This window comes from Mesoplodon bidens (assembly GCF_964165515.1).
Source record: "Mesoplodon bidens genome assembly, chromosome: 11".
NCBI classification, from domain to species: Eukaryota; Metazoa; Chordata; class Mammalia; order Artiodactyla; family Ziphiidae; genus Mesoplodon; species Mesoplodon bidens.
In genome coordinates, this window is record NC_138167.1 from 10,865,216 (window position 1) to 10,880,118 (window position 14,903).

General features: G+C 42.7%; 1 protein-coding gene across 5 annotated transcripts in view; it reads right to left on the minus strand.

Moving 5' to 3' along the window:
• Positions 1 to 14,903, minus strand: part of GUCY2C (guanylate cyclase 2C) — a 112,759-nt gene that overhangs the window by 63,207 nt on the left and 34,649 nt on the right. For 3 of the 5 annotated variants that reach the window (XM_081248128.1, XM_081248127.1, XM_081248129.1), the window contains 2 exons: positions 4,002 to 4,114; positions 2,589 to 2,653 (listed from right to left, as the gene is read on the minus strand). In XM_081248128.1, the coding sequence (XP_081104254.1) occupies positions 2,589 to 2,653; positions 4,002 to 4,070 (134 nt within the window). In that variant the 5' untranslated portion in view covers positions 4,071 to 4,114. The remainder of the gene's footprint in view (positions 1 to 2,588; positions 2,654 to 4,001; positions 4,115 to 14,903) is intronic. The other 2 variants (XM_081248130.1, XM_081248126.1) reach the window with 1 other exon arrangement.

Consider the following 14,903-nt stretch of genomic DNA (forward strand, 5'->3'; position numbering starts at 1 on the left):
TGGTTACTTTGATTTATTCTAAAATGAGTTGTCATTTGGGTTGTCCTAACATCTAGGCTAGGACATATGGACTTTGGGGAGTAGGGCAGAGAAAAAATAGAAAATGGGCCACCATAGTTACTACAAATGTTGTAAAGCCCAGAAGATGCCTTCTGCAGCTTCCCTCCATGCATTGCCTTATTTCCAGCTCTTCTACAGACGGCCTTTGAGACAGACACCACCTGAGGACCTTACTGTTTTCCTTCTGCTGCTTGGCACACGGGTCTGCTTGTGGTCCCTTAAACATAGCAAGCTTTATTTTCTACCAGGGTCTTTACAGTTGCCAGAAATGCTGTTCCCCTCTGTCTTTGCCTGGCTGATACTTACTCATCCATCAGGCCCTTAATGAAACATCTCTTTATCCATCAGGAGAGCTTTCCTTGATAACTAAGACCAGGAATCATGGGTGAGAACCTGTTTAATATCTGTCTCCTCCACCAGACTGCAAGCGCCACGAAGGTGGAATCACGCCCAGCTTGTTCACCGCAGCATTTCCGGTCTGCCTGCTTTATGTGTAGATGCTTAAGATATATTTGATAAAGGGAGGAAAATGATCTCCCCTTCCATCTTCGGTGCTCCACTGAAAGGTTTCACTTGGGTGTCCTGCTTGCATTTCAAACTCCTAATGGCCACAGTTAAATTTGTCTCTTATTTTTGTTTCTCAAAACTGTTCCTTATCCTGATTTTCCCATTTCTTTTAGCGTTTTGATATCTCAAAGCCTTTTTAACTACTTTTCATCCCACACTCCAATATCCCATCAGTTATCAAATGCTATTGATTCTACTTTTAAATATCTTTAAGGCGATCCTCCTATTGCAAGTCGACTGCTTTCTCACTAGTTCAGGATCTCCTCCCCCCACCCCCACCCCCACCCCCGCTGCTGATTTTCCTGTCCTCAGTCTCTCCTGGTGGGCTCCAGCCTTTCCTCTACACTGTTGCCAATTATTCTTCCCCAAAGTTGAGCTGCTTCTGATGGCACTTCCCTGCTGTTTTAGTGGTTTCTGATGCAAATCTAATTAAAAACGCTTCCCTCACTTAGAACTCATGACCACCCAAATATGGCCCTATTTAATTTTCCTAGTTTTATCCCTACTACTCCCCTATACATCTCTTTCACTCCAGTTAATACAGACTTTCACAAATTTTCTACACTTCCCTGATGCTTTGCTTTTACATATACTTCTCCCTCTGCTGGCTGGGATGCTTATCACCTCATCTACCCATTACAATTTAACCCATTCTTCAACACTCAACTCATATACCATCTCCTTCATGAAGTCTTTCTCCTCTTGAAGCTTAATTCTCCCAATCAGAGGGACCATTTCCTCTGTGCATCTATAGCACCTTGCTTGTACTTCTCTAAGGGAACCTGTCCCACTCTGCCTTGTATTGGTCACCAGTGTCCTTGTCACCTTCTCTATTTTACTTGTCTCCACTCTGACACAACAAAAATGCGTCTTTGCACATGGAAGTTCCTCGTAAGTGGTGAATCAATGTTCTACTTCTCCTTTCCTTCTGGGCACACTCTCCAGCAATATCAGTAAATGGTCAGGTAAGATGACAGTTGGGAATGAGCACAAGGAAGATAAGATTCTGTATTCATCTGCACTTTGGTACAGAAGATGAGGTCAAATGTGCTTCTGTGGGGTGTCTATGGTCTGTGTGGGTTTGAACGTCTGAGTCTGTTTATACAGCTGGGTGGCAGGTGTGAGAAGCAGACTTTGCAACAGAAATTTCAGAAGTGTAATGTCTACCCTTCAAAACCTACTGCAAGTGTTCCTTCAGCATAGTTTTCTCTGTGTAGACAAAGGGTGATCCTTGATTCACGGGGAGATGGAACATGTGAATGAAAGGCATGTGAGAGGGATGTGGATTGGGGGAGAGGTGATCTGGCAGAACAAAGTGTTTTGCAGTGAGGAGAATTACACTGAGTGAAATGATCGAAAGGGATGAGGGCGATTTTCCCAAAGCCAGGAAGTATTTTCACTCTAAATACAGTGGAAGCTTTTTCTTTTTTTTCTAAGCTGATAAGGGCACTGTGCAAAGTACTTTAGTATGTTATGTATATAATCCTCAAATGGTGCTTTGAAATAGGAACCCCGCTACCTTCCCTATTCTTACAGCCCTAAGGAGGGAACGGAGCCCTGTTAATGCCCTAGGGTGCTGCACTTTCTTTTGTGTTTGGGTACAGTCTGCCCATACTTCTGGGAAGATTTCCTTTATTCAACTCTCAAAACATCTAAGTTCACTATCTTCCCTGTTTCCCGCCTGGAGTCTAACTTTTCACCTCTACCTTTTTGCTTTTCAAGCTCAGATGTTAGTAACTGAACCGGAGTATCTACTGTCATCCACCCCACACTGAGCAAAGGCTGAGTTACCCGGATGAGGGAATGACATTTATAGAGGGACTGTGAAATACGAGGGCCCTGGCACCCTCAATTGTATTGCCTTGACTAGATTGCTGTTTGATAAGTCATTTAAATCTTGATATGATGTCCTGACTTCAATTCACAGGGGCATGAAAACAATAACAAACCAAACTACTTACAACATCTGGTAGGTGGAATAGGTACACGTGGGCCCCATGAGGACACATCCCATCTGTTGGTTCCTCTGTAGGAGAAAAAAATAACAACCAATTCCTAAAACGAAAACTATGAATCAATGCACAGGAAAGAACCAGCAAGGGGAAGGCTCCCAGAAGGCTAGAAAGCGGGCCTCTCAAGATGTTAGAATGTAGAGCAGAAAGGAGCCGCGTGCATGCCTTGGGCTGGGCGAGGGCCAGCCAAGGGATAAAGGGGTCCGAGAGGGGAGAGGCTGCGGAGGGAGGGAAGGGCATCCCACTGAAGGTGAACTGACTGAACGTGAACCTGGACTCTATCAAGAGGAGGATGTCCAGTGGTGGAGAGGGACTGGCAGACTGTCACATTAGCAGTTATCTGTAGGCCAAGGGGTGAAGAGGCTAGATTTGGAGGTGCTGTGGAGGGACAGGGCAAGTTTCAGGTTCAGAGAGAGCTACAAAGTGGGGCTGGAGAGAAGAAAATGCAGTGTGGCCAGGTGGGAGACTACAGATCTTAATTCCACTCTTTCTCAAGGGGAAACTGATTAGGAACATTCCATCACTGGTGTTGGGGAATGAGGTGGGACCTCCCACCTGCGGAGACAGGGAGGAGGCACACCTGTTTATTAAACTCCCCTTGCTCACTCCCTGCCCTCCCATGATCAAGAATGACCACTTCCTGACAGGAGTGCGGCCAATCTGGTCGATGTGATGTTATTGATCAGAGCTTCAGAGCCATGGATCTGTGCCCAGTGCTCAGCTTCCTGCACGGCCTTCCCTTAGGTCTCTGTACCAAAGGGACCTCTCACACCCTACCTGCCTCTAGAGAGCTTGGACTACTCTTCAGTTCCAGAAAGCTCTGGTTGGGGATGGAGTTGGGAGGAGGAACTAGGCAAGAATCTCTCTCTTCCCATTTCTACGGATTGACATTACAGTTACTCTTTAAAGTTAGGTGTCAGATTCAGCCCTTAAGCAATAAACCTGTGACCGTGTATATGGTGATGACTTGTAACAGATGTCTGGTGTAAGGCTTTAGAGTATATTTTTTAATGGGGCACCTCAGATTTTTCTTGAGGGACACGAAGGCAAACCAGTTAATACCAACACTTAAATTTTTTAAAAGTTCTAAGAACAGCTGAAAACAAAATAATTCCCCTCCATACCACTGAACGTGTATAGACAGAACATAGCTAAGGTTCTCCCCGCTTTCCTGGATTCCTGGAGGGTGCCTGTCACTTGGGAAATAGACGGAGATACAGTGGGAGCACCCGGTCTCCAAATCACTCAGCTGCATAGCTGGAGATGATGTGAGAGATCCTGGCGGGCCAGCGCCCAAGCTCACGCTGTGGCCCTCCTGCGGCAGGAGGGTGTGAGCTGACTCTGCAAAGGCAAGATACTCACTGAAATCGTCCTGAGTAGGTCGAAGCCTTCACAGGTGCTACTCCGGCAGTCATTGGACTTATAAGCCATATCTTCCGAATAGATAAAGGTGGCATTCACGGTCACATTTAGGCCTATTATCCAGAAATGAGGGGAAAGAGAAGACTAGTGTTATTTCTCAGGAAGTTTATACCAGCCACGAGACTTCATTTTTCTACCTTTCTAGAAAAAGGAGATCTAGAGAGGTAAGTTAACTTGCTTAGGGTTACCAGCTGGCAGGTAGTGGAGCTGGGTTTTGAACATAGGGCAGTCTGATTCTGGAACTAATATGCTATAGATCAGTGGTTCTCAAAGTGTGTGCCATAGACCCCTGAGGCACCTTGAGACTCTTTCAGGAGGTCCATGAGGTCAAAACTATTCTATTATTTTAAGACATTCACGAGCATATAGTGAAGTTTTCCAGAGGCTACATAATATGTAGTATGGCAACATTTTAATTGCAGAAGCAGATATGAGAATCCAACCATTTTCTATTAAGCCTGATATTAAAGGTTTGCTAAAATGTGAATCTCTGCCACTTTTCTCACCTACTTCTAGTTTTTGGTTTGAGAAATATGTTTTCTTTAATATGAAATTTTATTTACGTTAACAAATTCTTACAATTGTTATTCTAACTGCACCAATAAGAAAATATTTTGAACATTTTTCAGTTTTCATTTCCCATATAATAAACATTGATAAATGTAACATAAATGAAACTCTTTAGAACCCATGATTATTATTTTTTTTTTTAATTTTTTTTTTTTAGATGTTGGGGGTAGGAGTTTATTAATTTACTTATTTATTTTTGCTGTGTTGGGTCTTCGTTTCTGTGCGAGGGCTTTCTCTAGTTGTGGCAAGTGGGGGCCACTCCTCATCGCGGTGCGCGGGCCTCTCACTATCGCAGCCTCTCCTGCTGCAGAGCACAGGCTCCAGACCCGCAGGCTCAGCAGCTGTGGCCCACGGGCCCAGCTGCTCCGCGGCATGCAGGATCCTCCCAGACCAGGGCTCGAACTGTGTCCCCTGCATTAACAGGCAGACTCCCAACCACCGCGCCACCAGGGAAGCCCCCATGATTATTTTTAAGAGCGTAAAAAGCCCTTGAGATGGGAGGTTTGAGGACCACTTCCGTAGAGCGTACTGTAGGAAGCTGCTGCCTCTCATCACTATGGTGATGCGATGTGTTTTTGCTTACTTTTTTTTTTTTATTATTATTTTTTTTTTTATTTTTTGCGTTATGCGGGCCTCTCACTGTTGTGGCCTCTCCCCTTGCGGAGCGCAGGCTCCGGACGCACAGGCTCAGCGGCCATGGCTCACGGGCCTAGCCGCTCTGCGGCATGTGGGATCTTCCCGGACCGGGGCACGAACCCGTGTCCCCTGTATCGGCAGGCGGACTCTCAACCACTGCGCCACCAGGGAAGCCCTTTGCTTACTTTTATCTCCTCAAATCCCAAGTGATTTCTCAAGAAAATACTGAGCACTTTTTAGACAATGGGATGGGATGACTTCAAATCAGGCTTCACTTTTGAGATAACGGGATGACTTCAAATCAGATTTGGGGAGATACAAGCAGTTCCCTCCAAGTGCTGTTTGCATCCTTGTCTTGCTGGCACTCCCCCCAGAACACCATGAGATCTCAGTCCTGGGGAGGTTAGTAGAACATTATGGAATACAGGGTGATCTCAGAATGTTCTCTCTCAAATCTAGGGCTTTGTGGATGGGACTGGACCAAAGTGAATCTGGATATAGACGCTGGAGTCTAGGAAATGGACCCCCTTAGCACATGAGAGCACATGGAGGGTATGGACCAGGTACATTTAGCCATGGCACATACATCCTTGGGAAGCTGATTTCCTAAGGTTGAAGGAATCTTTTTTTCATGTTTTCCACCAAGTCCTATGTATTCTTCAAAACCCACAAAGCTTTCCTAAGTACTAGGGAAAAATATTGCTCTCTTGCATTTGGACATCACCCACATCTGAACTCTTTCTTTTCTTCAAATTAGCCCTTAAGTATACCGTCTTAAGCTTTTTCCCAAATAACAATGCTTAGTATGTTTAGACCATATATCTATCATTCTCTCACAAGCTGCACTTCTTGAGTTTACTATGCCTGAACATCTGTCCGACAAAACGTATCATCAAATGTAGAAATCTGGGCATTAATGTTTATTATTCTTTCACACACCTCCCCTTCCAATTCTCCTCTCATTGAGTCCATTTAAAAACCTCACCATTATTGACTCCATTTTACAAATGAGATGAGCGAACTTAGAGAGAATCAGTAACTCACTCAACGTCACTTAGTACACGATGGAGCAGAAATGCTGATTCAGGTGATATGAGTTCAGAGATCAGCATCTTACCAATGCACCATGCTGTTTATTTTATATGCCTGGTAACATGTTCTGACACCACAGCAACAAACACAATATCAACGTCCTTCACAAGCACAACAGTAAGAGCAGCAAAAATAAAACAACTGCCATTTATTGAGTTCTTACTATGTATTAGTCAGTGAATTAGGTCCTTTATGTGAATCTCCTCATTTAACTCACACCACACCCACAGAAGGAAACTACTATTGTGATTTTACAGGTGAGGGAACTGAGGCTCAGAAAATGTAAGTAAGTTGCGTGAAGTCACTGGTGACAAATGGGTGGATAAAAGGCTGGAATATGAACCAAGGTCTGTCCGATTCCAAATCTCTGCTTCTAACCAGTGTTCCACTACCTTACTTTCACGAGCAATGGGTGGGTAAAGATCTTACAGTGGCGACATGATACACTCTGTGGACAGATAGGGGTTTGACTCTCATTTCAAGCAGACAACTTGTATGACTTCAGCAAAGTTATTAAACCTCTGCTGTGAAACAGTGTCTGCAGTGTTGATCGTACAGAGCTGTGGCAAGTGAAGAGATTATCTATCTTACTTAGTGCTTGACAGGTACTCAAAAAACAAGAACACCAAGTTCAGAGAGACCAAGGGAAATGGCTCACATGAGATTGGCAGGGACTCCAATTCAGGTCCTCAGACTTCAAATCAAATGTTCTTTCCACTATACCACACTGCCCAGGTAAATAAGGGGATTTTACTAAATGACCTCCTAGTTCCATTATAGCGCTAGATCAGATCCATCCATTTATATGTGAATCCAGTCTCAGAAAGGACTGAAGAAATGTATATTGCACAGAAGACAGTTATTACACATATAGGATACATAATCTATGATACCTACTGCTATTATTACCACAAATTTTAAATAGAGAAAGTTAAGACATCCTCTCCTTAGAACCATAAATAACCATTAAGGTGTATGAAATATTCGTTGACTCAGTTATTATACTTATGGCAATCTCACCTCAAAGCATGGGAAAAAACTATGTACATAAAAATGTTTATTGTAGTAGTTTTTAAATAATGGTGAGAAATTAAAAACAATGGAATGTCCTACCATAGGGAATTATTACATGATTTGGGAGGATATCTACTCTAAGGGGTATTGGTCATTCATTCACATGATGCTATGAAGATTATGCAGCTCTAGGAAAGCCACTTGTAGAATAATGTGAAATGAAATAAGAAGGACAGAAAATTGTTTCTGTGCCATAGTGACCCCAACTATGTTCTTAAAAACAAGAAACTCGGAGGCATATGAAAAGATACTGGAAATATCCAGGTGGCTGGAAATTATCAGGGGTGACTTTTTCCCCTTTATTCTACATGTTTTATCTACTGCTATAGCTTATTTTAATAATTAAGAGATACATGCAAACTAGCATATATAGGATGGATAAACAACAAGGTCCTATTGTAGAGCACAGGGAACTATATTCAGCATCCTGTGATAAACCATAATGGAAAAGAATATACACACACACACACACACACACACACAAGTGAATGACTTTGCTGTACACCAGAAATTAACACAACATTGTAAATCAACTATACTTCAATAAAACATTTTTAAAAGTAAAATAAAATAATTTTCTTATTCCCCCCAAAAAGGAGATACAATAAAGAACTTCAACACTGAATTTGATTGCAAATTTATCATATTGACTGTATCTTATAATAACAGCCACCAGAGATGTAAAGAGTGAATAGACGGATTAAAAATCCCAGTGAAAGATTTAGCACCTGGATCTTTACTTAATTCATCTTCTTGACTAGTAACCCTGTGAAATCTCAGATACAGACCAAATCTTGCCTCTGAGAAGCTACAGAAGGAAACATAATGCCTTTCTGATGTTGAGTAGTTTTATCTACTTAAATCCAGTTAAGTTAAATCCAGCTTTAGCTGGGACATTTCACTGCTGTGAACACCTGGGTTGGGGCCATCCCCAAAGCAGAGTAGATCATGAGTGAACTCATTGAGGTAGGGCTCAAATCCTTCTCTTTGAGGATCTATTGCCTTGAAATAGAAAAGGCCTGTGGGCCAGGCCCTTAGAGAAGGTTGGGTGATCAGGCAAAGAACACAGGTCTTGGCTTAGCAACCCTCTGACCCCAGAGGTGGTAACAGGGAGGAGAATTCTGTTACCATCTTCTTACCAGCTTCAAGCAGACGCTGTCTCACTATTTCCATTCCCGCATTCACCACCTCTATCAAGTTAACCTGGGACGCTGGGAAGGCCAAGTTGTTCATCAGCAGGACATTGATCTCGTAGTTGCCATTGCGGCATTTCTGACTCGCTTGGGAGCTCCAGAACAAAAGCCCTGGTCGGAGGAGCAGTGACCACAAGGCCAAGGCCAACAGTGGCGTCTTCATGACCTCCCTCACCTCAGCACCATACACCTTGCTTTACTCTGGGCTTTCAGGGAAGCAGAAACTCCAGCTGAACAGCCTGTCACTGGGTCCCTTGGTCTACTCTTCCCCACGCTCCTTTCTGGTCACCCCACTGGTCACGTGGACCACAGAATACAGCCTCCCTGTCGGTAATTAGCAGCTACATTACAGTAGGAGATAAACCAAAGTTCACTTTGCGTGTTTGCTCACAGATAGGTCAGAGTTATAAACGGGGAGATTACCTGCACCTCACCCAATAAAAAAAACATCACTGGTGACACATCACTGAGAAGAGGGAAAAGAGGAAGAGGGCAGTATTGCATATACCAAAAACGCTTTGTAAAGTGGAAAATAAAGGTCAAAGTGTTTAAGGCAAGCACAAATATGATAGATTATTAGCTTTTAGGTTATAGTTGCACATTGAAACTGAATCCTTCACATTGAAACTGAATCCTTAACTAGGAAGATCTGTGTTTCACTCACCCAGTCAGCAACTATTATTGAGATTTCACGGGGCATCGGAAGGGCACTGGGCATACAGCCATGAATGACATGGATACATTAATGTCTTCATGGAACACATGTCTTCTGGTGGGGAAGACAAACATTAAATAAATAATTATGAATAACTAAACTCAACAATGAAAAACAGTGCAGAGTGCTGTGGGAGCACATGGCAGATTAACCTAACCTATTCTGGAAAGTCAAGGACACGTCCCTGAGAAAGTATCCTTTGAGCTGAGCCCTGGAGGATGAACAGGAGTTAGCTGAATGGAAAGTGAGGGAGAGTACATGAGGCTGGGACAGAGCTTGTGCAAAGGCCCAGAAGTGGGAGGGGGCAAGGATATTTGAGGAACTGAAAGAGATACAGTATGGCTGAAGTGAAGAAAGCTAGTCCAGTGCAGTAAAGGATGCCAGAGGAGTAGGCAAGTATAGGCCAGAGGGTTTCCTGTGAGCCATTAGGAATTTGGAACTTTACCCTAAGTCAAGAAAGGGACATGATCAGATAAATTTTGTAAAGAGCACTTAGGCTGCCATGGAAGAAATGACCTAGAGAGATGCAGGAATGGGGTCATGGAGCAAATTAAGAGGCTGCTTCTGTGGTTTAGGTGAGAAGTGAAGGGGGCCAGATGAGGGCAGTGGCAGTGGAAGTGGGTTCAAGAGACATCTAAAAGGTAAAATGATAAGAAGATATTTCACTGGACTTGGGGCATTAGAGAGAGGGAGGAGTCGAGAGTGACCCGTTACACACTCAGCTGGGTGGATGGGAAAGCTGTTGACCAAGCTCTAGGATTTTGAAAGCAGCAAGAGAAAAGTGACTCATCACATGAAATGGAACCCCTATAAGACTGTCAGTGGATTTCTCAGCCCATATCTTGTAGGCAAGGAAACAGTGCAATGATATGTTCAAAGTACCTGAAAGAAAAAACCCTGCCAATCAAGAATATTATACCTGGCAAAACTATCCTCTAAAAATGGAGGAGAGATAGAGTCTTTCCCAGATAAGCAAAAACTAAGATAGCTCATCACCACTAGACCTGCCTTACAGAAATGCTTAAGGAGTTCTTCAAATTGAAATGAAAACATACTAAACAGCAATGCAAAAGCATATGAAAGCATAAATCTCATGGCAAAGGTAAATATGTTAAAAATGCAGAGTAAAATAATATTGTAATGGTGGTACTTAAGTTATGTTTAAGCTTAATATAAAAGTTAAATGATAAAAATTTGTTATTGGGCACACAATATAGAAAGTGTGGGGACAGGAGAGTAAAAGTACAAAGTTCTTGTAGGCAACTGAAGTTAAGGTGTTATCAACCTAAAATATATGGCTACAACTACAAGATATTTTACGCATGCCTTGAGCTAACCACAAAGAAAAAACTATAGCAGATACAAAAAAGATAAAGAGAAAAAACTTGAAAGCAAATCATTACAAGAAAACCATCAAATAGCAAAAGAAGACAGCGAGAGAAAGTAGCCCTACAAATTTTCCCCAGAAGTAACTCTATTTACAGTTTAAAACTGACCAAATACAATATATGAAATGATAAATTCAATCAATCACACTGGTCAGCCGCCAAAAATATTTTTTTAAATTTTATTGGAGTATAGTTGATTTATGGTGTTGTGCTACAAAAATTTTTAATAAAATCTGGGCTGTTGCCACTCTTCAGGTTAACTTGAATGGCCCTCTAGTGACCTACCATGTCCCAGCTGATCACACCTCTACACTGGCAGTTGCATCCCCCACTGCAGGGCCTACAAGGAGAATGGACTTCCTCAGATCATGACGTGAAAGAGATCTTGTGAGTGATCATGGAAAGGCTGCCTCCAGACCTCCTGGGACGGGACAGGAATTGCTTGGTGTAACAAACACTCCCTTGACTTAGCCTTGCCGGTTCTACTGTTCATCCCAGGTAAAAGGAGAAATGCATTCTGGGTACTCAATGAACCAGACATTAATAGAAGGGATTAGTAAAATTGCATGGGACAGTATTTGTGATTCTCCTAATTTTATAGTAGACCAAAACCTGAAAAATAGGCTGGTTCTAGAAATCCACTCAGTGATTGAAACCAGAAATTATGCTTCTTTTACCAGAAGCAGGGGAGAGAAACAGAGTGATAACCAGAAGTGGGGAAAGAGTTATGAGAGGATTTTTAAGGGTGAAAGTTAGTTGAGTTATTTAAATGTTGATAAGGAGCTGGTGGAGAGGGAGAGGTGGCAAATGTGAGAGAGGAGGTGTAAATGATGATGGCTCCAAGAAAATGAGAGGCAATGGGATTCCAAACATGGCAGAAAGAACAACTCTTCCTTATAAAAGGAAGAACGTGTTGTAGGATGATTGTGTATGTTCCTGAACAGAACTTGGATCCACCCACCTAGATACGCAGCAAAGCCAATCTACTGGGTTGTGGTGAAGGAAAGCACAGTGTTTACTGCAGGGCACCCAACAAGGAGAATGAGCAGCTAATACTCAAAGACCCAAACTCCCCGATGGTTTTCAGAGAAATGTATTTAAAGACAGTGTTGGGGTGAGGGTCACAGGGTGTGTGATCAGCTCATGGACACTTTTCGGATTGGTAGACGGTAAGGTGACAGGGTGGTGTTTCAGTAATCCTGATCATCAATTTTCCAGCTCCAACCAGTCTATGGTCTGGGTCCATATGTTCAGGGTCAGCAGTTTCCACCTGGTCGGGGGTCTGGTTTCCATAAGAAATAACTTAAGAATGTGTGTCAGACACTGTTATCTGTTTTTCTCAAGGAGAACTAGGACTTTATGACCCAATCCTTCAATTTTACTTATTGCTTAAGTTGTTATCACCTTCCTTGCTTGACTGCCTTTTCTTAGTTCCCGATTTTGCCACTCCTTAAATGATTAATTGCTTGAGACTGTTTTCTCAAACAGGCCAGGGAAAATAAGGTGTTTTTTTTTCTAAAGGTGGGAGTGGGGGAACATGGAAGGGTCTGGAATCACGAAGGCCCTGCAGGGATCTGCTCGGTTTCATATATACACATATATTTCTAGACTTGTGGGCTGGAAGATGAGATCGTTTATGTATGATTGTTTAAATTTATTTTCTGAAGGTGGTGAGTCATTGGCTGAGAATGAAAGGAGAGCTGGGCTAGTTAGAGGCTTGAGAAGGGTGGGACTTGAAAAGTTACTGTGATGAGTGAGAGAAGGGACTGATAAGAGATGCGTCCTAAGGTTGTTTGTCAGTGGTGAGATTAGGAGATGAGTGACTGAAAACTGGCCCTACTCAGCCCAGCTTTATGATTTTCTCTAGCAATGTTTAGTTGCCCAAAAGCAGGTACGGGAAAGTGAATGGTTGGGCTTATTCAGGTATGGTTTTTCCAGGTAGGTGCAATGAAAGAACAAATGGATAATAAAAAAATTGAACAAAGTCAAAAGAGTGGAGAGATGCACTATAAAATCTAAATTGAATAACAATGAAGTGCATGCAGGAGGGGAGTGAGGGGAAGGCATAAAGAAGAAGCTTGAGGGAATTCCCTGCTCATCCAGTAGTTAGGACTCCATGCTTTCACTGCCTAGGCTGTGAGTCCAACCCCTGGTGGGAGAACTAAGACCCTGCATGTCGCGCAGCACGGCCAAAAAAAAAAAAAAAAAAAGAAGAGGCTTGAAGGGATGACGGTACAGTAGGCAGGCAGAAGTACAGGTGGAAAGGGGACAGCTGAAACAAACAGCTGGAAGGGTAGTGTTTGTATTAGAGGGTGGATTTTCTGAAGTACTGATTTGAAAAGTTCAAGGTGGCTGAGGGGGCGGGGGAAGGAAAATGTTTTTGAACAGAGGAGTCTCAGGAACTCAGAGTCCAGTCTGTTGGACAGGTTACCTCCTGGGTATGAAAATCAACCAGACTGACAGCAGGCCCTTGTTGGGGAGTAATAAACCAGGGAGAACATCCAGGACTTCAGTAACTGACAGTGGTTGATGAAATGGGATAGAGAGTATCCTGGCTAGATGGTACATGCCTCAAGGGAACAGAGGTATTTTTTTTTTAATTTTTAAATTATGAAGTAGACCATACATGTAAAGGCATATCTACAATGAATATATACAAATTAAAAGAATAATAAAATGAACACTCATGTACATACATTACAGCCTAAGGTATAAAATGTTACTAGAGCCTTTGTACTCTGTGTGCCCCATCCCTAACACATCACCTCTGCTTCTCCCAACCTAGCCATGAGGTGTACGCAACAGTCCATGAAGAGATACAGGATATTGAGGCATGTGTTGAGCATGGCATAGCAATATGGGGATGAAAAACGGCTAGAGAAGATATGACCTCAAGTACTCATGTGTGGGGGGATGAGTGATGTGGAATAAGGTGGGTTCAATTCTAGTGTCTCCTGGAGGGAGGACGGTAGATGTTCAGACTTCATAGGATTCAGCTTTGATTCAGAAGGAAGGTACTGGGGTTATTTTATGGGGGAGTACGTGGTGATGGGTGACTGAGAGTGGTCAGGAGTGGGTGCCCCTGGATACTTCTAGTGGACGTTAGGAAGAATGGAACAGCAGGCTGCAGAGAGACACACGGCCATCACAACGGCGATTAACCTTTGCTACTGTGGACTCAAACTTGGTTGTCTGTTAATATGTTGCTATTCCCACTTCCTGTGGTAGGAGAAAGAGCAGACTGTTTTTGTTTTTGTGTTTTGATTTGGTCTGCAAATTGCAAATATGAAAAAAAACTCACCGTCAAACCGTCAAGGGATGGACGAAGTTGTAACTGTCAGGTGCGTTTAATTCAGATGTGAAGACAGAAGGCAGATGCAGTTCTGGGAACCCTTTGGTTATAGCATGGAACCAGGAAGATTTTCAAAAGGGAAGGAACAAGATAACAGTCTTTTCTGGATCCTTTAAGGCAAACATTGTGTGTCTTCTTTATGTTGTAAAACTACCAGCATGTAGATCATGATTAAAGAGAGGCAGGTTCTGCTGGGAAAGTTTCAAGGGTCAAAACAAATAATGGGACACTGAGTTGGCAGATTTATGAGATATACTCTTCAGTAGAACACAAAAGCCCTAAAGATATGAGGAAAAAAAGGGAAATTACTCCACATGGGAAGGGGCAGCTGCGCAGGTCACCTGCATGTGCCACTCTTTCGTTTCTGGCAAGACTTTGGGTCCCTTTTGTATGCTTCTCATTAAGATACCCTGCTCACCTTCAGGCCTATCGGAATACTTGGCATCTCTACAGTCTGTAGCAGTCCTAGGCTTCCTCTCTCCCTACCTCAGTGCAGATGCAAAAGTGAGTTTACGAACTAATGTAACTGATAGAACTAAAACGTGAAAGTATTTTTTTAAAATAAGCACAGAAGTAGAGATTCTGATCTGGATTTATTGAGGAAAAATGGCTACAGTAAAGTACTTCTCTTTTTCCAGTGTTATTGAGAACTAATTGGCACACATCACTGTATAAGTTTAAGGCATACAGCATGATGGTTTGCTTTACATATATTGTGAAATGAGTACCACAATAGGTTCAACTAATAACCGTCTTGCCATATAAATACAATAAAAAGAAAAGAAAGGAGGAAAGAATAAAGGAAAAAAATCTCCTTCTGAT